The sequence below is a fragment of the Vulpes vulpes genome, chromosome X (genome assembly GCF_048418805.1).
Source record: "Vulpes vulpes isolate BD-2025 chromosome X, VulVul3, whole genome shotgun sequence".
In the NCBI taxonomy this organism is placed as follows: domain Eukaryota; kingdom Metazoa; phylum Chordata; class Mammalia; order Carnivora; family Canidae; genus Vulpes; species Vulpes vulpes.
This window is the reverse complement of record NC_132796.1, coordinates 73,787,332-73,809,860: the sequence shown is the minus strand read 5'-3', so window position 1 is coordinate 73,809,860 and position 22,529 is coordinate 73,787,332. Positions and strand designations below refer to the sequence as shown.

The following is a 22,529-nucleotide window of genomic DNA, read 5'->3' as shown; positions in this document are numbered from 1 at the left end:
AATTTTATGTGTGGTCAAGCTGGCTAAGATTAGAATAGATTTATTTATAGGTTTTTAAAGAATGAGCCTTAATATCAAAAGTACACTGGTGCAAAATTAGAGTTTGTTTTTCTCTCTGTTAAAAAGATAAAGTTTTCTGGACTATTGGCTGGCTCTTGATAAGAGATTGTGAAATGTTTTTCTTTACCTTTTGGGTAACCTGCCTGGGAAGCTAAGATTTTGTCTTGCCAAAATAATTTCTGTTGTCTTTATCAAGGTCTTTGATTACAGGAGAGAACTGAGTCTTCTCAATATGAAAAAGAATTATATTTTATTTTTACATTGTAACCTTCTGTATTTGCCTTGGAAATCTCTTATTGTCACTTTGATTAAATAAATAAATATGGTTTCATAATGATCTGTAATCCTATTTAATAAAATTTTCAAATATTTTTACATTTCTTTTTGTTTTTAAAGATTTTATTTATTTCTGAGAATGCACAGAGAGGAGAGAGAGAAGCAGAGACACAGGCAGAGGGAGAAGCAGGCGCCATGCAAGGAGCCCGACGTGGGACTCGATCCCAGGTCTCCAGGATCAGGTCCTGGGCCGAAGGCGGCGCTAAACCACTTGAGCCACCTGGGCTGCCCTATTTTTACATTTCTGACAACTTTTCAAAATAAAATGTTAAATAGAATCTTTTTTACCTCAAGCTTACTTTGAGATTTCCTAGAGGTCCCTGGAAAAATCTCAAAATATTTTTCTCTCATCTTGTAAAAGAGAGATGTTAAACTAATTAGGCTTATTTGGTATGTTAAGTTACATGGACAGCATTGCCAAATAAGAAGGGATGATAAGCCCTCTATATATATAACTATTATAAATATTCTAGAATTGTTTGAAGTTCGTAGAAATTTGTCAATATGGTCATTGTTCAGTTTTTATCTTAAATTGCCATATGCCACAGAAAAAACTAAATTTCCTTTTCAAATAAACTCTCATCAGATCTTTGACCATAGTCATTTTTTAAGTCATTTTATCATTTGCAGACAATTATTATTTTACTCTGATGCTTTTGCAGAAGTGTTTCATCCTCAGAGAGATTCAGGATAGGACTCTGACAAGTACCCTAGAATACATTGTAAGATCATACCACTAACTAGATAAGAATTTCTAGACTCTAATGGAAAAATTAGATCCAAGTAGAACAAGAATTAACATGGTATTTAATGAGCTGGTGAGGATTATAATTTTTATGACTTTTTGTTTGAAACAATTCTGGTTCTTTAATGTTTTGTTTTCCAGATTTTTATGTTTTCTTTTAAGCTCCATAATTTGGTAAATTATTCTTTTATAAACAGAATAAAAATATTTATCTTTTCTCCCTACTTGACTGATCCTTCCAGAAATTGGAAATGCTTAGTGGGTTTTTTGTGTTTTGTTTTGTTTTGTTTTGTTTTACTTCTGTGGCAATAAAACAACTTGCATACGTTCAACAAAAATCTGTTTTCCTTGTAACAGAACACAATTGAAAACATTGGTTATATTACCAAGGCTTTGACTAGAATGTCATAGTTGAGAATGATCTGCACAAAACCAGATATGACCAAACAGCTTCAAAAAACCAGATATGACCAGACAGTTTTAAGAAACTAAGATTGACTTTATGGACCCAATGAAGCCCCTTGGAAAGACTGCCTGATACCTTCCTTACAGGGTTCCTAGCTATATCAGGTAATAAAGATCACATCTTGAGGCTCCAGAAATACCAGGATATTTAAGGGACCTTTAGGGAAGAGAGGAATTCACCCAAATCTATAGGTTATTTCAGATGACATCTGGCAAATACTTGGTTTGGCTTTCTAACCTTGAGAGGCTTTTAAAAGTTCAATCTAATCCAGCAATTGCACTATTAGATATTTACCCAAAGAGTACAAGAATACTAATTCAAGGGATACATGCATCCTGATATTTATAGCAGCATTATCTACAACAGCCAAATTATGAAAACAACTCAAGTGTCCATCAACTAATGAATGGATAAAGAAGATACGTTAATACATATACAATGGAATATTAGCCATAAAAAAGAATGAAATCTTGCCATTTGCAATGTCATGGATGAAGCTAGAGAGTATTATGTTAAGCGAAATAAGTCAGAGAAACACAAATACCATAAGATTTCACTTATATGTGGAATTTAAGAAATAAAACAAATGAGCAAAGGGAAAAAAGGAGAGGCAAACCAAGAAACAGGCTCTTAACTATAGAGAACAAATTGGTGGTTGCCAGAGGGAATGTGGGTGGGGGAATGGGTTAAATAGGTGATAGGTATTAAAGAGAGCACTTGTGTGTTGTATGGAAGTGTTGAATCACTATATTGTACAGCTGAAACTAGTATTACACTGTATGTTAACTAACTGGAATTTAAATAAGAACTTTTTAAAAAGTCCAATCTGAGATTCATTATTTTTAAGTTTTTATTTATTTATTTATTTATTTATTTATTTATTTATTTATTTATTTAAAAGAGAGAGAGAGAGAGCATGAGCAGAGCATAGGAGAAGCAGACTCCCTGTTGGCCAGGGAGCCTGATGTGGGGCTTCATTCCAGGACCTTGAGATCATGGCCTGAGCTGAAGGCAGACATTTACCCAACTGAGCCACCCAGGTGCCCCTGAAGTTCCTTACAAATAGTTTTAGCAGGGAGACTTAAAAATAGCCTATATGGTCAATCACTATTCTTGCTGTACTTCTATAAATAATCAGGCCAATTTTAATAAGACTAGACTTATTTTTGAAACAAATTATTCTGTGATTATCTTTCCTAGAAATATTGGTAAATGTAGAGAGAAAAGTTTTGTTTCATAGAAAACTATAACATTTTTGTGAATATTAGATTCTAGTTTTATTTATCTTTTTTGAGGTTTTGTTATCAATCTGTAAACTGACTAATTGATGAATTTTTCTAATTTTTCTAAATATCTGGCTACAGTTCACCAAACTAATGTTTACAACTTTCTCCCATCTTTCTGACCTGGAATCACTAAGAACAGAGTGCCCTGGATTCTTGTTGAAAGAGATCATACTAGGTCTTCTTCACTACCCACATGGCACCAACTTCAGGGCTTTGAACCTTAGGTCAACATTTCCCAATTAAAAAGATCTCTTCCAGGAGCTTCGTGGTTGCTCAGTTGGTTAAGCGGCCGAATATTGTTGGTCTTGGCTCAGGTTGTAATCCCAGGGTCATGAGATTCACCCCAGTGGAGGACTCTGCACTCAATGTGCAGTCTGCTTGGGATTCTATCCCTCTTCCTCTCTCTCTCCCCACTCTCTCTCTCTCTCTCAAACAAATAAAATTAAATAAATAAATAGGATATCTATAGACTTTTTCAATTGCACACCAGCTGGAGATCTAAAATTAACTAGGGAAGTTCTCCCCAGAAGCACATGGCATCTTGAGGTGGACAACTCTCCCAATATCATGGATCAAGATATTATTTTATTTTTTAATACCTCTTTTTTTAAGATTTTATTTTATTTATCTGTCAGAGAGAGAATGCAGGCAGAGGGAGAAGCAGGCTCCCCGCTGAGCAAGGAGCCTGATGCAGGACTTTTTTTTTTAAGATTTTATTTATTCATGAGAGACACATAGAAAGAGGCAGAGACATAGGCAGAGGGAGAAGCAGGCTTCTTGTGGGGAGTCCGAGGCAGGACTCGATTCCAGGAGCCCGGGATCAGGACCTGAGCGAAAGGTAGATGCTCAACCACTGAGCCTCCCAGGTTCCCCCTGCTGCAGGACTTAATCCCAGGACCCCAGGATCATGGCCTGAGCTGAAGGCAGACACTTAACTGACTGAGCCACCCAGGTGCCTGCTTTGGTAGTTTTAGATAATAGATTTGCTTTAGATTACTTGTTGTCTGAATAAGGAGGAGTTTGTGCCATAGCAAATGAAGTGGCACTAATGACTTGGTAGCCTAATTAACCAAACTAAAACCTAAACCAGAGTCAATTCCTATAAATACCTCAAGATTAAGAACAACCAATCACAAATAGCCAATTAGGCTTCCCAGATAATGCAACCACTTAAGATATCCAATTAAATAATTTCCTCACTTTGCTTCTGCATCTTCTCTAAAAATCCTGCCCCTAGCTCATGTCTGTGGAGTACTCCTAACCTCTTCCAATTTGGCACTGTTTGATTTGAGTTGATGTGTTCTCAAACTTTTAAAGATGTGTTCTCAAGCTTTTAAAAAATGTTACTATGCCTCAGTTTATCTTTTAACGATACATTGGGAGGTTTGTAAAGTATTGGCATTTACTGTTCTTTAATCGTTGTTAGATGTAAAGAAAAAAATGCATTCTTGTGTGTCTCCTCTACTCTCAGTATTCCACTATGACACTATTTCACTCTGACATATGCGTGGGTTTCTATGCATCAAGCAGTTCTGCAACAGCTGCTGGGTGCCCTATGTGTTAACTACTCAATTCTGACACTGTCTACCAGGAGATAGCATCATATCCCACAGGTAGTGTAGTTCTACAACCCTGCACCCATCCCCACTTCAGATGCCAGTTCCAAGTCCAAGATACCATGCTTCTGACTGACTGGCTATAGATTGGAGGCTCCCATGACCCCCACCTCAGGTTTAATGAATTTGCTAGAGCAGCTCATAGAACTCAGGAAACCATTTTACTTACTAGATTACCATTTTATTAAAAAAGGATATAACTCGGGCAGCCCCAGTGGCTCAGTGGTTTAGCGCTGCCTTCTGCCCAGGGCCTGAGCCTGGGGACCCGGGATCAAGTCCCATGTCAGGCTCCCAGCATGGAGCCTGCTTCTCCCTCTGCCTGTGTCTCTGTGTCTCTCTTTCTCTATGTCTCTCGTGAATAAATGGATAAAAAATAAAATCTTTTTAAAAAAGGATATAACTCAGGAACAGCCAAATAGAAGAGATGCATAGGGCAAGGTATGTGGGAAAGGATGTATAGCTTCCATGCCTTCTCTGGGAAGAGACTCTACCAGAACCTCCATGTGTTTGCCAACTGGAAAGCTTCTTGAATCCCATATTCAGGTATTTGTTTGGAGGCTTCGTTACAAAGGCATGATTGATTAAATTATCAGCCATTGGCAATTAACTCAACCTCTAGCCCCCTTTCCTTCCCCTGAAGTGAGATAGGGAGAGGATGAGCTGAAAGTTCCACCCCTCTAATTACAGTTGGTTCTCTTGGCAACTAGCCTCCATCCTTAGGTTACCTAGGGACTTTTCAAAGGTCGCCTCATTAATATAAACTGATATGGTTGAAAAGGACTTGTTATGAATAATAAGACACCTTTATCGTTCTCATCACTTAGGAAGTTCAAAGGGTTTTAGGAGCTCTGTGCCAGGGGCAGGATAGAGACCTGCTATATTTATTTCTTATTATAAACCACAATATCACAGTAGAGTTCCCCAGTACAGCTTTCTGATCCTGGGCTTTTCTTTGAAGGAAGTTTTTGGAGTTTTGCTTTGTTTTTTTAAATAACAAATTCCATCTCTTGTTATAGGTCTATTCAGTCTTTGTATTTCTTCTTGACTTGGTTTTGGTAGTTTAAGTCCTTCTAGGAATGTCCAGTTCATCTAGGTTATGTAATTCATTTTCATACAATTATTTGAAATATTGCCTTACAATCTTTTTCAGTTGTACTAGGTTGATAGTGGTGTCCTTTCTTTCATTCCTGATTTTATTAATGTGAATCTTCTCACTCTTCTCTTTTTGTTGTTCAGTGCAGTTAATAATTTGTTGCTTTTGTTCTTTTCAAAGAACCAAATTTTGGATTCATTGATTTTCTTTACTGTTTTTGTGTCCACTATCTCATTAATTTCTACTCTAATCTTTTAATTCCCTGCCTTCAACTTGCTTTGTATTCAGTTTGGTATTCTTTTCATAGCTTCTTAAGGTGGAAGATTAAGTTATTGAGATTTTTCTTCTTTTAAAAATATGAGTGTTTATAGCTACAATTTTTTTCTCTAGGTTTTGCTTTAGCTGCATCTCATAAGTTTTGGTATCTCGTGTTTTCATTTTCTTTCATCTCAGATTATTGTGTAATCCCCTCCCTTTTTGACCTATTGGTTTTCTAGGAGTGTGTTTTTTATTCCTGAATATTTGTGAACTCCCCACATGTACTCATGTTATTGATTTCTAATTTCATGCCATTTTGGTCATAGAACATGTTTGTATGATTTTAATACATTAAAATATTTTGAGACTTATCCTATGGTTTAACATAAATATTGGGATAAAAGTAGAACTAAACCAAAGCAAACAGAAGGAAGGAAATGATAAAGATTAGTGTGAAAATAAATGTAATAGAGTACAGGAAAATAAAGATGATGAAACCAAAATTAATTCTTTAAAAAGATCAACAAAATTAACAAACTGTTAGCTACACTTACTAAGAAAAAACAAGAAGTTTCTCATTACTAAAATCAGGAACATTTTTAAGTAGGAACATCATTGCTGACTTTACAGAAATGAAGAGGATTATAAGGGAAATCTATGAACAATTACAAGTCAACAAACTAGATAATCTATAAGAAATAATCTATAAGAAATAATCTATAATCTATAAGAAATGAACATTTTTCTAAAAAGATATACTGTACTGAAATTGATTCAAGAAGAATTAGAAAATCTGAATAGACCTATATCAACTAAAGACCTTGAATTAGTAATACAAATAACTTCACAAAGAAAAGTCCAGGCTGAAACAGCTTCCTCGGTTTATTCTACAAATTTTTAAAGAAAAACTAATAATAAACCTTTAATATTCTTCCAAAAATAGGAGAGAGGACACTTTTCAGCACATTCAATAATGTAGGGATTACCCTGATACCAAACCAGATAAAAGTATCAAAAAAGACAACTATAAATCAATATCCCTTATGGATATAGACACTAAATACTAAAAAAATAATCCAGCATCGTATACAAAGGTTACCATGACCAAGTGGAATTCACCCCAGGAATGCAAGCTCATTTGACATGTGAAAATCAATCAACATAAAATGCCATATCAATACATTAAAGAAAAAAATCACGTGTCATCTCACTAGACACAGAAAAAGCATTTGACAAAATGAGAACTCCTCAACCTGATAAAGATATAATGTAATTACATCTTACATTATACTTATGGTGAAAGATTTAATGTGGGGCTCCATCTCAGGACCCTGAGATCATAACCTGACCTGAAACCAAGAGTTGGATCCTTAGCCGTCTGAGCCACCTGGGTGCTCTGAGTCTGATCTTTTCCTATGCTGCCTCTGACAAATAATATTTTCCTAAGAGCCTGTGAAAACTGGTTAGCATAAGGCACTCTCTCTCCAGGTCCTGAACCCTAAATTTCTTTGGTGTTAGATGGACAAGTCCCTCCTTGAAAAAGTAATTGAGATAACTAGAATTCTGTACAGACAAGGAGGGGCTCAGAGAGTCAAGATTCGAACAATTTTGACCATGTGCCAATGAGTAACAATCAGGATGCTATAACCTTGAAGAACAGTCAGCAGGCATAAGTAGTCCAGAAAATAAAACCAAAAGCAAAAAAATAATTGTTTTAGAAATGAAGCTTTTAAAATTTATTTAATTTTAAAGAGGGAGAGAAAAAGAGAATTCATGCACGCGCTTGGGGGAGAGGAAGAGGGAGAGAATTTTTCACGCAGACCCCTCGCTGAGTGAAGAGCCCCACTCCAGGCTTGATCCCACAACCCATGAGATCATGACCTGAGTCAAAACCAAGAGTCAGATACTTAACTGACTGAGCCACCCAAGTGCCCCCTCCCAAAAATTTTTAATGAGGGCACAGTTTGGCTCAATCTTTTTGTGAGTTGATCACAGAAAAAGAACTTCGAATTTCAGACAAATTTCAGTAAAATTGTATGGAGGGAATGCAAGGCATTAGATGTTCAGTTACTTAGTTACAAGCTACAGAAAGCAACTCTGGCTAACTTAAGCAGAAAGAGAATTTATTAAAGGGTGTTGGGCCTTGGGATGGGGATGGAGCTAGAAGAGACAAATGATAAGGCTTAAAGTTCCTATAACTAGGAACAACATCCAGAAAAACATGTGAGAATCAATCTGATTACCATCTCTATAGTTTTGTTTTTTCCAGAATGTCTTATAAATGGAAGAAAACTAGAGTATAGCCTTTTTTTGGTCTGGCTTCTTTCACTTAGCCTAATGAATTTGAGTCATTCATGTTTTTGCATGAACCAGTAGTTTTTCCTTGTTATCCATTCACCATTTGGGGGATATCTGGATTGTTTCCAGTTTTGAGCTCTTATGAATAAAGTTACTAAAGTTTTTATTTCTCTTAGGTAAATACCTAGTAGTGAGATTACTGGGTCATATGGAAAAATGTATGGCTGTCAAACTTTTCCAAAGTGGCCATACCATTTTTTTTTTCAATTTAAAAAATAAACTCTAGAGCCAACATGGGGCTCAAACTCATGACCCCAAGATCAAGAGTGCCATACTCTACTGCCTTGAGCCAGCAATGCTCCCCAGGCCATGCCATTTTGTATTCCCACTAACAGTGAGAATTTCAGTTGCTCCATATCCTTGCTAGGAAGTTTTAATAACAGCTTATTTTGTTTTTGGTTTTGTTTAGTTTAGCCACTCCAAGAGGTGAGTAGAGATATCTCATTATGGTGTTAATTTTCATTTCCCTGAAAATTAATGTTGAACATATTTTATCTTCTCACTTGCCATCTTCATATTTTCCTTGGTGAAGTGTCTATTCAAATCTTTTGGCTATTTTTAAATTGTATTATTTTCTCGTTATTTGTCTTATTACTGAATTGTAAGAGTTTTTTGTATATTCTGAAGACAGATACTTTATCAATTATCTTCCTCCAAGTGGAAGCTTGTCATTTCATTTTCCTAACATTTTGGTGGCTTTTGAGGAGTTGTTTAAAAATATTTTAATATTTATGTGGTCCAGGGGCACCAAGTTGGCTCAGTCGGTTAAGTGTTTGCCTTTCGGCTCAGCTCATGATCCCAGGGTCCTGGTATGGTGCCCCACATCAGGCTTCCTGCTCAACGGGGAGTCTGCTTCTCCCTCTCCTTTTGCCTGCGACTTCCCCTGTTTGTCCTTGCTTGCACTCTTTGTCAAATAAATACATAAAAACTTTAAAAATATATGTATTTATGTGGTCCAATTTATAAACTTTTTTGTTAGCACTTACATCCTCTTATGAAAAGTTTGCCTAACCCAAGATAACCCCTTTATTCCTATTTTTGTAACAATATTTTATTTAAAATATATTTTACATAGTCTCCACACTCATTGTGGGGCTTGAATTCACAACCCCTTGGGCTCTGGATCCCAAGATCAAGAGTTGCATGCTTCACTGACTTAGCCAGCTTGACACCCCTCTACCAATATTTTAAGTTTTATTGTCTACATTTAAATGTTTTATCATTAGCGTTTGATTTTTCCATTTCTTAGTAGGAAAAACTGGAACTTATTAAGTAGGTGGTGGCAGAAAAATAATACCAAAGTATATAAACCATTACAACATTAAATAAGCAATATTTTATTTTGCAACTACAGATTATTCCATATTTTTTACTATTTTTAAATGAAGCTTTAATAATTTTTGTTTTTGCATTTTGATTTATGAGCCATTTTGAATTCATATTTTGCATATGGTGTGAGGCAAGGGTACTTTTTTTATATAGATGTCGGCTATAGACTGAATGTATAATCCCAAAATTCATATGTTAAAAATTCTAACATCCAATGGTATCTGGAGGTGGGATCTTTGGGGAGTGATTAGGCCATGTGGTGGAGCTGTCATGAATGGGATTAGTTCTATTATAAAAGAGACCCCAGAAAGCTCCTTTGCCCTTTTTGTCATGTGAATATATCTCTTTATGAACCAGGAATCAGGCCTCACCAGACCCCAAATTCATTAGTGCCTTGATCTTATACTTCACAGATTCCAGAACTGTGAGAAATAAATGTGTGTTGTTTAAGTCACACAGTCCATGTACCAGAACTAAAACAACATCTAATTGTTCCAGAATCATTGTTGAAAAGTCTATTTTTCTCCATTAAATTACTTTCGGATCTTTAAAAAAAATGAATTGATTATATACCTGTACACCTATTTCTGGAATGTCTGTTTTATTCCATTGATCTATATATCTGTCCTTATGCCAATACTACACAGTCTTGATTACTGTAGCTTTATAGTTAAAGTCAGGCAGTGAGTCCCCCAACTTTGTTCTTCATTTTCAATATATTTTGGCTATCTTATGTCCTTTGCTTTTCCATGTAATTTAGAATCCCAGTTTGCTGAGATTTCTATTGGGATGGCATTGAATTTATAGATCAATTTTGGAGAGAATTACCATATTAACTTTATTGAGTCTTCTAATCCATGAACAATTATCCTCTAAATTCAAGGATCCTGATTCAGTCATAATTTATTAAGTATATGTGTCAAGGACAGTGTAAGGTATATCAGGATGAATAAGAAAGTGCTTTGATAAAGGAAAATACTAGTGGGTTAAATAAAATGCCTAACATCAAGTTAATATTTTTAAGAGCACCCTTTTCAGTTGGAATTGGCTTGCAATGGAAAGGGGTATTTTCAGCTTGAAACTCAGTTGTGTAACCTTCTGTGATTACGTGTAGACAGGTCCCTTGATTTTGTATGGCAAGCCAGCCAAGGTACTTTAGAAAATTCACACTAAGAAAGGTATATAAATTGGGGTGCCTGAGTGGCCCAGTCAGTTAAGCATCTGCCTTCATCTGCCTTCAGATCAAGTCATGATCCCAGAGTCCTGGGATCTGAGCCCTAGTCTGGCTCTCTGCTTGGTGGGAAGCCTGCTTCTCTCTCTCCCTCTGCCTGCTGCTCTGCGTACTTGTGCTTTCTCCCTCTCTATATCAAATAAATAAATAAAATCTTAAAAAAGAAAGATATGTAAATTTATATATGGTTTCCTTGGGGTACTGTGGTGTAGTGTTCAATTCAAATCACCATCCATTGTCTGGTCCATAGATTAGTCTCAGGACAGACCCCAGTGTACCCCAAATATCCGAGTCCTCTGAAGAGAAAACAAACTATAAGCAAATATAAAATGAACTAAAAGTGGTAATGCCTATACTAAGAACTATGGAATACAGGACAGCCCAAACAGCTGTGGGGCAATACCACCTGAGTAGCACAACGTTGAGGCTGGGAGAGGCTTTATCCACACTCCTATTGCAGTCAAGTAGGGGCTTTGGCCCTCTAGGGATGATAGGGAATCAGAGGGTCTTTGTCATGACTCCATATCAATAACTGTTAGTAGAGGATACAGGGCAGAGCTTGAACAGGAATGCCCAGCAGATATGGTAGTACCCAGAGAAAGGTGGCACCCTCTTCTCAGCTGCTTGATCTTGTTCCTAGGCACTGATGAGACCTACCTTCAGTCTTCCCCTGGGTATTTGACTGTCTAGGGTCCTAGCAAAGGTGCCAGCCCAACATAACCCACATACTCAGTATCCCATCTGATCCACTCAGCAGTATGTGAAGTTAAGTTTTATTCCCATTTCACAGATGACAAGACTGATGCTTACAGCACTGGATCTGTTGTTATAACCACCGGGTCGATTTCTCTAGCTATGAGTCCCAGAGATAATGTGAGTTTTATGTATCATTTTACATTCGGGCAACAGGAATTTTAAGTGTCTTCATTGCCCTCATAAATTCACTGAACATTTCAGTTTATCATGTATTGATTTCTAGATTTTTTTTATTATGACAAACAACCATCCTTTAGGAAGAAGTGGTTAGTGAGCAAAGCAAATAAAAAGAATCACACATGGTGGGAACCATAAGATGGTATTGGACTCTGAAGGAGTGGCAGTGCCCACTGACATGATTATAGCTAGGGGGAGGCATGGGAATGAGTAACATTCAGAGGAATGGCACGGAGGTACCTAACCATCAGGTGATTGGACTCCTGTTTGAATACAAATGAGACCTTTTTTGGCTACCATACAGGAAAAACCATCATTTACTTCTTTTTTTTTTTTTTTTTTTATTTATGATAGTCACAGAGAGAGAGAGAGAGGCAGAGACACAGGCGGAGGGAGAAGCAGGCTCCATGCACCGGGAGCCTGACGTGGGATTCGATCCCGGGTCTCCAGAATCGCGCCCTGGGCCAAAGGCAGGCGCCAAACCGCTGCGCCACCCAGGGATCCCCATCATTTACTTTTTAGTGTATACATTTTCAGAGCTTTCTCTGTGCACAAATGCATTATGCAAACATATTTCTACAAAAATGTTCTGATACTGTATATGTGGTTCTGAAAACTTTTTTTATTGTTATTTTACAGTGTACCATGAATAGTTCTTCCATGCACATGGGTTAAAATCCCCTACTGAAAGACAGAGAACACTGTAATTGGATCAAAAGGCTGCTGGTAACAAAAGTGACACCTAAAGCAAAGTATCAGCTTAAGGTTAAAGCACATAGCCTGGCAAATGCCTGCCAGGGAAAGCAGGGTCAGCAATATTCTCATTAGAGAAGTTAGAATTGAAGGCCAAATGCATTAAAGATATGGGATATCATGTAAACCCCTTTGGCCTCTACCTCCGCCCCTCACTCCCCTGACACCTCGTTGCCCCCTTGGGGCAAACGGATCCTGTACATCTCTTTGCATCCAATGAAAACCACCCATTCTCTGTTTTTTCCTTAATTCTTCCTGAGCCCTTGACATATCTCCACATTCTCTCATCATCTCCTCACTTCCCAGGTGCTTTTCCTGTAAGTCCTCTTGATAGTCCTTGGGGGAATCGTCCGTCCCCCTGTCCGTTTTTCTTTTTGCTTTCCTCGGCACATAATCTTCAGCTGGGCGCTTTTCGGCAGCCCGTGGCTCACCCTCAGGCTTTGCCTGGGATCCTGGCTTGCCCTCACCATGTGGTTTTCCCTCATTTTCAGACTTGCCCTGCTTTTCTTGCTTTCCCTCATCATCTGGCTGTCCCTTATTCTGGAGCTTTCCCTCATGCCCTGGCTTCCCTTCCTCTTCCAGCTTTTCTTCCTCATCTGATTTTCCTTCATCTTCAGGCTCTACTTCATCTTCTGGCTGTCCCTTGATTTCCAGCTTTCCTTCATTTTCATTGTAGAGTTTTTCCATGTTGAGATTTCCCCTTCTTTTCCTTGTCCTAGGGGGTGGGGTGGGGTGGGGTAGGAGGGGCAAGAGAAGACAAAGGAGACAAGGGAGACTGAGGGCTTGGAGGTGGAATGCAGGTGCTGATAGTATTAGCATCCTTCCCTTGGCTGGGTTCTCTTGACCTGGCCAAGCCGTCCAAGTGTGCCTTCTGCCCACCTTTTACCCTACAATTCCTCCCACATGTGAGAGCCAACCATTTCCCTGGCAGGCCCTACCACCTTCTGTACCATCCTTCAGCGTGGTATGGAGGATGGGCAGTGGGGACCTCAAATTCTGCATTCGGTGTGCCCTCAACACCCTCCCCACACTGTTTCTGTCCAGTGCCCTTCCTCCCTTTCACTCACCTGCAGGGATTCTGGACAGGTTCCTCCTCCTTTTCTAGCCTTGTAGAGTGCTGGGGATAGACACACAGACCTGCAGATAGACAGGAAACAGGGGCAGGGCCTGTGCACTCATCCAACTGAAGTTTCTTTCCTGAATCAGCCCTACTCAAGGAACATTTCCCTCTCCTACCTCCCCTGCCTCCCAGCCGCCATTACTTTTCAGGCCTCAGGATCCAGACCAGGATGCTTTCCAAACTGTTTAGGTCTGGGTCCCCCTCCCCTGCAGGCAAGCCACCCACTCCCACCCCCTTTCCGCTGAGGTCAGTATTTCATTTTAGGTACAGAGTGTGAGAAGGGGTTATTTCTAGAATATGTCTACATTTCACTGTCGCACTGCGGGGCGCTCCCCCCCCCCCCCCATTTCAGGTTCAAAAACGGATGGAGGGCGCAGAGGAGGGGCTTGGAGGAGGCAGCAGTGGGGCCTGCTATGGGGTGCTCCTCCCCACCTGCCCACATCTGCGCTGCGCCCCTCCTCCTCACCAACCTCCCGGACCCCTTCCTGCTCCGTGCTGCTCCCGGTTTGTACTCCCATCCACCTCCACCCTTGCTCAGGGTTGCCCGCAGCGCCCACCTTCACACTGACCTGCCGGGCCCGGGCAGGCCTGCGCCTCCTCGGGCTCGCCGAAGCCCGCTCGCCCCTCGTCAGCCGCCCGGGCAGCTTAGGTAGCTGGTTCCACACGGGCGACGCGAGCGGACAGAGCAGGGACCGGACCGCGGGGCGAGCAGGCGAGCGGGCGGGAGCGGGGGCTGCTGCCCACGTCGGCGCCCGGTTGGTCACGTGAGCGCCGCGTCAGCCGAGCTCAGTCCCCCAAACCGCCCCCTCACCCCCATCCCCAAGGGAATGAGCAACCACACACGGTGGGGGTCGGGGTGGCAAAGAGAGAATCAAGAAGAGCCAGGCGGCTTCCCAACGGCAGGTGCTTTACCTGGCGCATCGCAGGTCCTCGTACAGCATCCCTCTGAGATGCACGTCATTGCTAGGTGTGACTGCTGATCACAGGGAGGGTACGGGACTTTGCCAGGAGCGCTGAGCAACTGCGTCCCACAAGCAGCTTTCAAGACCCGTTATGACTCCAGAGCCCAGGTAGTAGTGCCGGCCAGGAAGCAGCCCTGCCACCTTGAGTAGCTGTGTTCCTGGGCCTCCTATCTCCTCAGTCCACAAGTTCTCTCTCCTGAGAGATTTCTGTTCATTTCCCTTTAAGCACAGATGATTCTCAAATCTCCATCGCCAGGATGTTCCCTCTCCTTGAGCCCTTTTGGTTTCCCATTGGCAGTATAAGAGAGTGCTGGTCTCTTCACACCTTTCCTGTTCACACCTGTTCCCTCTCCTTGAGCCTTTTGGTTTCCAATTGGCAGTATAAGAGAGTGCTGGTCTCTTCACACCTTTCCCAGCATGGGTTGAAATACTTTTTAATTTTCATTAACATGATAGGTAAGTAGTAGTGTCTCAATGGCATTTTATTTTGCATGTTTTTGGGACAAATTTAATACCATTGTAAATTGTTCATGTCTTTCCACATTTTTGTTGGGTTATTGGTCCTTCTCCCTCATCTTTCAGTATTCTTTATACATTAACTATATTAGGATTTTATGTTACAAATACTTCCAGATTGTTAGTTGCTTTTCTACTTTGTATATAGTGTATTTCTATCATGCATTAAAACGAATAGTCAAAATTTTTAATAGTTTTATTTTTAGGATTGTATTTATTTATGAGAGAGAGAGAGACAGACACAGGCAGAGAGGCAGGCTCCACGCTCCCTGTGCGACGCTGGATCCGGGGTCTCCAGGATCTCGCCCAGGGGCTGAAGGCGGCGCTAAACCGCTGAGCCACCCGGGCTGCCCACGAGTAGTCCAATTCATCAAACTTTTATTTTATTGCATCTAGATTTTGATTCATAGTCAATAATGCTTTTCCTACTTGAGGTCAAAGAGGAATTTACCCATGTTTTCTTGTAGTATTCATATGATTAACTATTTGTCCCGAAGGCATCTGTGATTAGGAATAGAGGTTAAGTAATACACCAATGCCAAACTGAGTTGAATCTACAGCTGACTCAAAGCAGCAAATCAAAGCCCAAGACTCATTACAAGGGGAGAGATTTCCTAACAAACCATCACCCATAGGATGCTGGGAACCTCAAATGTTTCAACTTAAGTGTAATTATAAACTGGAAGTAAACTAGCTCTCACAAAATCTTTTACTTTGGCCTTGCAACATCTAGGTGAACTAGTAAACTTTAAACTTTGAACATAGATTATGGTGTTTCCAGACAGGAAGAACCCTTATAAACCCTGACCAATGCAAGCAAAATCTTCTCTGGAGTTAAGTGTCCATTATCTTAAGCCCCAAATTATTTCAACAAACAACTGTTCATGTACAATGCCCACACAAAAAGATAACCAGGAATACAAATAAAAAAGACATCAAAAGTAAGTAGTAGACAAAACAGTAAACGCAAACAGGTCCATTAACTTTGAATTATCTGAATCATCAGATTGTTAAACTACAATGCTTAGTATATTCAGATAAATAAAATCCAATCTTGAAAATTTCAACAGGGTGCTAAAAATCAGAAACGAGTGAAAAAAAATGGGAATTCTAAATTTTTTTTTTAATTTTTATTTATTTATGATAGTCAGAGAGAGAGAGAGAGAGAGAGAGAGAGAGGGAGAGGCAGAGACATAGGCAGAGGGAGAAGCAGGCTCCATGCACCGGGAGCCCGATGTGGGATTCGATCCCGGGTCTCCAGGATCGCGCCCTGGGCCAAAGGCAGGCACCAAACCACTGCGCCACCCAGGGATCCCAAAAAATGGGAATTCTAAAACTACAAAAAACTCAGCTGAAATTAAACTCAATGGATAGCTTTAACAGATTAGATGCAGCTCAAAAGAGAACTAAAGAACTACAAATTATGTTCAGATGAAACTATCTATAAGGCTGCACAGGTAGTCAAAAAGATGGAAAACTCTGATAGGAGGGCATGATAAAATCTAACAAATGTTTACTTGGAGTTCTAAAAGAAAAGAGAAATGGAAGTGTTCAGAGGCAACCTTTGAAGATACAACTGAGGATTTTTCAGAACTGATGAAAGACACTGATCCATAGATCCATGAAGTCCAAGGTATCCCAAACAGAGTAAAAAGAAACACACATAGATGCATAATAGTGACCTTGCAGAGAATCAAAGAGAAAAAGAAAATCATAAAAGTGGCCAGAAAAATAAGAGTATGCCTTGAAAGGAACAAAAGTTAGGTTGATTGATGGCTTCTCAATAGCAACAATGGAGATATGAAGACAGTAGAATGCTATCTTTAGTAACTTGAAAGAAAATAACCGCCAGCCAAAAAAATTGACAACCAACATAAATACCCTTCAAAATTAATGGTGAAATAAAGACCTTTGCAAATAAAATGAGAGCTTTCCATCAGCAGGGAAGAACCAAAGGAAATAGTGAATGCTAAAGGGCATTTTTCAGATAACAGGAAAATGATCCCAGATGGAATACTGGATATAAGAAAGGGAAAAACAACAATTAAAAAGATAAATATGTATGCAAACTTGAATCAATACACTACATAAAACTAGTAATATCTTGTTAATTCATATCAACAAATAACATGAGTCAAGAGGGCTGGAGTAAAAGTATTTAAAGTTCTGGCATGGAACACCTGGGTGACTCAGTAGTTTAGCATTTGCCTTTGGCTCACGTTGTGATCCTGGAGTCCTATGATCAAGTCCCATATCAGGCTCCAGCAGGGAGCCTGATTCTCCCTCTGCCTAGGTCTCTGCCTCTCTAAAAGTGGGTCTCTCATGAATAAATAAATATAATCTTAAAAAAATTAAGTTCTGGCATTATCAGGGGAGTCTGTGAAAGTACAGAATTAGTATTAGCCTTTGATAAGTCGACTGTATGCTCTAATTGCCAGAAAACCATTAAGGCAGAGTAAAAGTGTAAAACTTCTAAACAGAGGGGGAAAATAAAATAATCCTAAAGAAGAGAAAACTAACATAGATCAGATGGGACACAGAGAAGGAACTTGATAAAATGGTTAACATATCTATTAATATCAGTAAGTACATTAAATGTAAATGATTTATATGAAGCAATTAAAAGACAATGATTTTCAGACTGAAAACACACAATGTTATATTGTTTATAAGACAAATATAAAAATAAAGACTGAAAGTAAAAGTATAGAAAAAAATTATAAAATGAAAACAGTAACCAAAAAATCCATTATGGCAAAACAACAAAATAGACTTCAAAGCTAAAAACATTACAAAACCTAAGGAGTGTCACTTTATGGTATTTTACAATTTGTATGCACTTATGAAATTGACCTCAAAATAAATAAATCAAAATTCGACAGAACTATAAGGAGAAATAACTAATCTTCCATTTCAGCATTAACAGTCCTATCTATGCAACTGTGGAAATAAAGTGTTGAAAGAAAAAACTCCATCAAATTAAAATTTTTATAACCAGCAAAATTATCCTTCAAAGGTGGAGAAATAAAAATTTTCTCAGACAAGCAAAAACTAATGACTAGCAAACCTTCCCTTAAAGAAATGTTAAATGATTTTCTCCAGGCAGAAGAAAATTGATCACCAACTCAAAATAGGTCAGCAACTCCAATCTTCATAAAGAGAAGCGGAAGTGGAATAACTGAAACTACAATGAAATTTTTTTTCTTATGCTTAAATGATACAAAAGACAAATGTCTAAAATAATAATATTAACAATATAGTGATTATAGCATATGGATAAGTGAAATGAATGATGAATACCCTGTAATAAGGTACCTATACTACATATCAGTGAAGCAGAAGAATGCTCTTTGAAAGTGATCCTAGTTAAAATTATGTATTGTAAACTTGAGGGATATCACTAAAATTTTTTTAAAGAAATATAACTGATACACTAAAAGAAGACAAATGGAATCACGTAAAATACTCAAAACTAGAGAAGGCAGAAGCAGCAGCCAGCCTTGGAAATAAATAGAAAAGTTATAAACATGGTTGATATTAATCTAAATATATATCAAAAATTATTTTTAGTATGAATGCTCCTAATAGACCTATTCAAGACAGAAATAGTCAGAATGATCAAATAAAATCGTTTTTGGACAAAAGGCCCACTTTAAAAATAAAGACTTTGAACGGTTACAACTAAAGCAATGGAGAAAGATTTATACCACCATATATACTAATCAAAAGAACAATGAACAAAAAAGGATGCTGGAGTTCAGTGGGTAGAGTATTTGGCTCTTCTTGGGGCCATGAGTTCAAGCCCCACAGTGAGCGTAGAGCCTACAAAACCAACCAACCAACCAACCAACAATGCTGGAATAGCTATATAACTTCAGATAAAGCAGACTTGAGAACAATTAAAGTTTCAGAGATTAAAAAAAAAAGGCACTACATAATAATAAAGGGATTAATTCTGGAAAAAAAACAAACATATAATAATCCTAAATATGTATGCATCTAACAAAAGTGTCAAAATATAAGAGGCAAAAACTGACAAAACTGAAAGGAGAAACAAATCTATTATTAGAATTACAGACTTCAAACACCCCCAGTCAGTAATTGACAGATTAGGCAGGCAAAATATCTACAAGGATATATTGACCTGAACAGCACTATCAATCAATATGATCTAAAATGTCATTTATAGAACATTCCATCCAATATCAGAACATGATTATTTCAAGTTCACAGAGAACATTCACCAAGAATCCATATTCTAGACCATTAAATACACCTTAACAAATTTAAAAGAATAGAAATCCCAAAGATATGCTCTCAATGGAATTAAAGTAGAAATCAACAGAAAAATGGAAAAACACAAACATTTGGAAATTAACACATAACTAAACATTCTAAACATGAGTCAATGAAGAAGTCTCAATAGAAATACAAAAATATTTTGAACTAAATAAAAATAAAATATAACCTATCAAAATTTGGGGGTGTAGAAAAAGCAATGCTTAGACGGAAATTTCTTATGTGAGAAAAATGAAAAAGATCTAATATTGATTAACATAAGTTTTCTCCTCAGGAAAGTAAACAAAGAAGAGTCATTTTAAGCATAGTGCATGCAGAAGAAAAGAAATTAATAATTAGGAATCAATACAAGTAAAAAAGGAAGAAAGTAGAAAAAAAAACAAAACCAAAAGGTGATTCTTTGAAAAGATTTTAAAAAATTGTTAAATCTCTTGCCAGGATAATCAAGAAAAAAGATCCAAATTAACAAAATCAGAAATGAAAGTAAGGTTATCACTAGTGATTACATGAACATTAAGAAGATAATGAAGAAATCCTATGAACTCTATGCCTACAAATTTGATAACTTAGATACAATGAACCAATTACCTTCAATAAGGCAAACTGCTAAAACTCACACAAGGAGAAAAAGATAACCTGAATAAGTCCTGTATCTATTAAAGAAATTAAATCAATAATCCATAACCTTCCAAAGATACAAATAACCAAGACCAAATTCTACCAAAGTTTAAAGGATCACCAGTGAACATTTAGAGGTCATCAGGGAATTCTACCACACTTCTGAGTAAGAAATAATACCAATTCTCCACAATGTCTTCCATAAAACAGAGAAGTAGAGAGGGATGCTTGGGTGGCTCAGCAGTTGAGCATCTGCCTCTGGCTCAGGCATGATCCTGGTCCCAGGATCAAGATCCATACTGGGCTCCTTACAGGGAGCCTGCTTCTCCCTCTGCCTATGTCTCTGCCTCTCTCTGTGTGTGTCTCATGAATAAATAAATAAAATCTTAAAAGAAAACAGAAGTAGAGAGAATGCTTGATGTACTCTCTGAAGTAAATTCACTATTACTCTAATTCCAAAAACACACAGAAGACATTACAAGTAAGGAAAACTACAGACCAGTATCTCTCATGAACACAGACACAAAATCCTCAATAAAGTATCAGAAAATTGAATGCAACAATGTTTTAAAAATTATGTACCTAAAAAGTGGAATTTATTGTAGGCATGCAAAACTGATTTAACATTTGAAAATCAATTAGTATAATCCACCACAAACACAGGCTAAATAAGATATATGATCTTATCACTTGATACAGGAAAAGTATATGACAGAATCCAACATCCATTTATCATAAAGGTTCTCAGAAGGGAACACCTCAATTTGAGTATCTATAAGAAATCTGTAACATCATACTTAATGGTGAGGAGAACACTTCACTCTAATATCAGGAACAAGGCTAGGTACTCTTTTCTCATTGCTCCTATTAAACATCTGGAAGTCTTAGCTAGTGCAGTAACACAAAAAAGGAACTAAAACATATACAGATAGGAACAGAGGAAATAATACTGTCTCTTTACAGATGACATGATGGTCTATGTAGAAATGCCACAGCACTGACAAACTGGCTACAAGGTCTGTAAAGCTGTAAAACTAATATACAGAAGTATTCAGAAGTCAATTGCTTTCCTATATACTGGCCAATGAACAACTGGAATTTTAAATTTAAAGATACCATAAATTACAGGACTCTCAAAATGCAGAATGTGCCTACAGAAACTAAGTGTATTACAAATGTATGAAACAACCCCACTGAAAGGGATGGGGGAATAAGGTGTTGACACAGATAACTTTGTAGGTGAGTGGAGTCTATAAAACTAAGGGAAATTTTTTCTCTATATATAAATAAATATATAAAAATAATTAAAGATGGAAACATATATAAACACGCATCTATACATATGGGTTATTTCTTATTAACAGATCTCTTTGCTCTGTCAGCTGTGAGGGCCTAGAAGCAATGATACCCCAATAGTAATGAGTACTCTTGGCACCCAGATCTTGGTTTTGATACCATTCTCTAACCAAAGGTATCAAGGCCCCTTGGAGAAATGGCTTGGACAAAAAATATACAGGACTACACCATCTCGTAGTGCCAGAAAGTGTTAAACACTCACATATATGGGCACACATGCACACACACAGTGATGGAAGGAGGTACATTAAATAAACACAAGAGCCAAGTGAAAGAGCTCCCAATGGCCAAAGTTGGAAAATATGTGTAGTATTAGATTATAATACAAAATTATAAAATACTGATTACTGGACCATAAGGTAGTTATATTTTTAACTTTTTGAGGGACAGTGGAATATTATTTAGCCATAAAAAACAATAAAATCTTGCCATTTGCCACCTAGAGTATAATGCTAAGTGAAATAAGTCAATCAGAGACAAATACCATATGCTTTCACTCATATTTGGAACTTAAGAAACCAAAAAAATAAGAGAGAGACATAGCAAGAAACAGACTTTTAATTATAGAGAACAATCTAATGGTTACCAGAGGGGAGGGTGCTGTAGGGATGAGTGAAATAGGTGATGGGGATTAAAGAGTGCATTTGTCATGATGAGCACAGCGTGATGTATCAAACTGTTCAATCACTATATTTGTACACCTGAACTAATATTACGCTGTATGTTAACTAGAATTAAAATAAAACCTTTTTTAAAAAGAGTCCATACTGATATAAATAAAATACATTAATAGGTGGGAGAATAGTCAAATACTTTATAAATTACAAATAAATCTGTAGATACTTCACCCTCAGGTAGGTGTAACCTAACATCACTCAGTCCTTAAGTGTGGACTATGCAGTGACTTTCTTCTAAAGAGTACAGTATGGAAAGGGAGAAATAAGAGTAATTTTGCCATAGAAAATACTAAAACTACCTCACCCAGGTGATTAAAGTTAACATCAACAGTGTAATATTGATAGTTTTGATAGTATGTACTTTTTTTTAAAACACCCAACATGGGGCTTAAACTCATGACCTCGAGATCAAGAATTTCATATTTTTTTACTATGCCAGCCATGCACCCTGTAACATGTACCCTTTACATGATGTGGTGAGTATGGCACTTCCTTCCTGGTGTTCTTCCCAAAAAGC

At 37.9% G+C, this 22,529-nt stretch overlaps 1 protein-coding gene and 1 long non-coding RNA gene across 4 annotated transcripts in view; one reads left to right on the top strand and one right to left on the bottom strand.

Moving 5' to 3' along the window:
* Positions 1-22,529, top strand: part of LOC140596224 (uncharacterized) — a 91,116-nt gene that overhangs the window by 18,911 nt on the left and 49,676 nt on the right. The gene's annotated exons all lie outside the window — the stretch shown is intronic.
* Positions 12,314-15,635, bottom strand: TCEAL3 (transcription elongation factor A like 3). 3 transcript variants are annotated; one of them, XM_072744333.1, is made up of 3 exons: positions 14,497-15,635; positions 13,532-13,601; positions 12,314-13,179 (listed from the first exon to the last, which is right to left on the bottom strand). In XM_072744333.1, exons 1-3 carry the CDS (start codon positions 14,543-14,545, stop codon positions 12,567-12,569), a joined length of 732 nt encoding a protein of 243 aa, XP_072600434.1. In that variant the 5' UTR covers positions 14,546-15,635; the 3' UTR covers positions 12,314-12,566. The 3 variants fall into 3 exon arrangements, with proteins under 3 accessions (XP_072600434.1, XP_072600435.1, XP_072600436.1); XM_072744334.1 differs by lacking the exon at positions 14,497-15,635 and adding an exon at positions 14,142-14,352; XM_072744335.1 differs by lacking the exon at positions 14,497-15,635 and adding an exon at positions 14,154-14,352.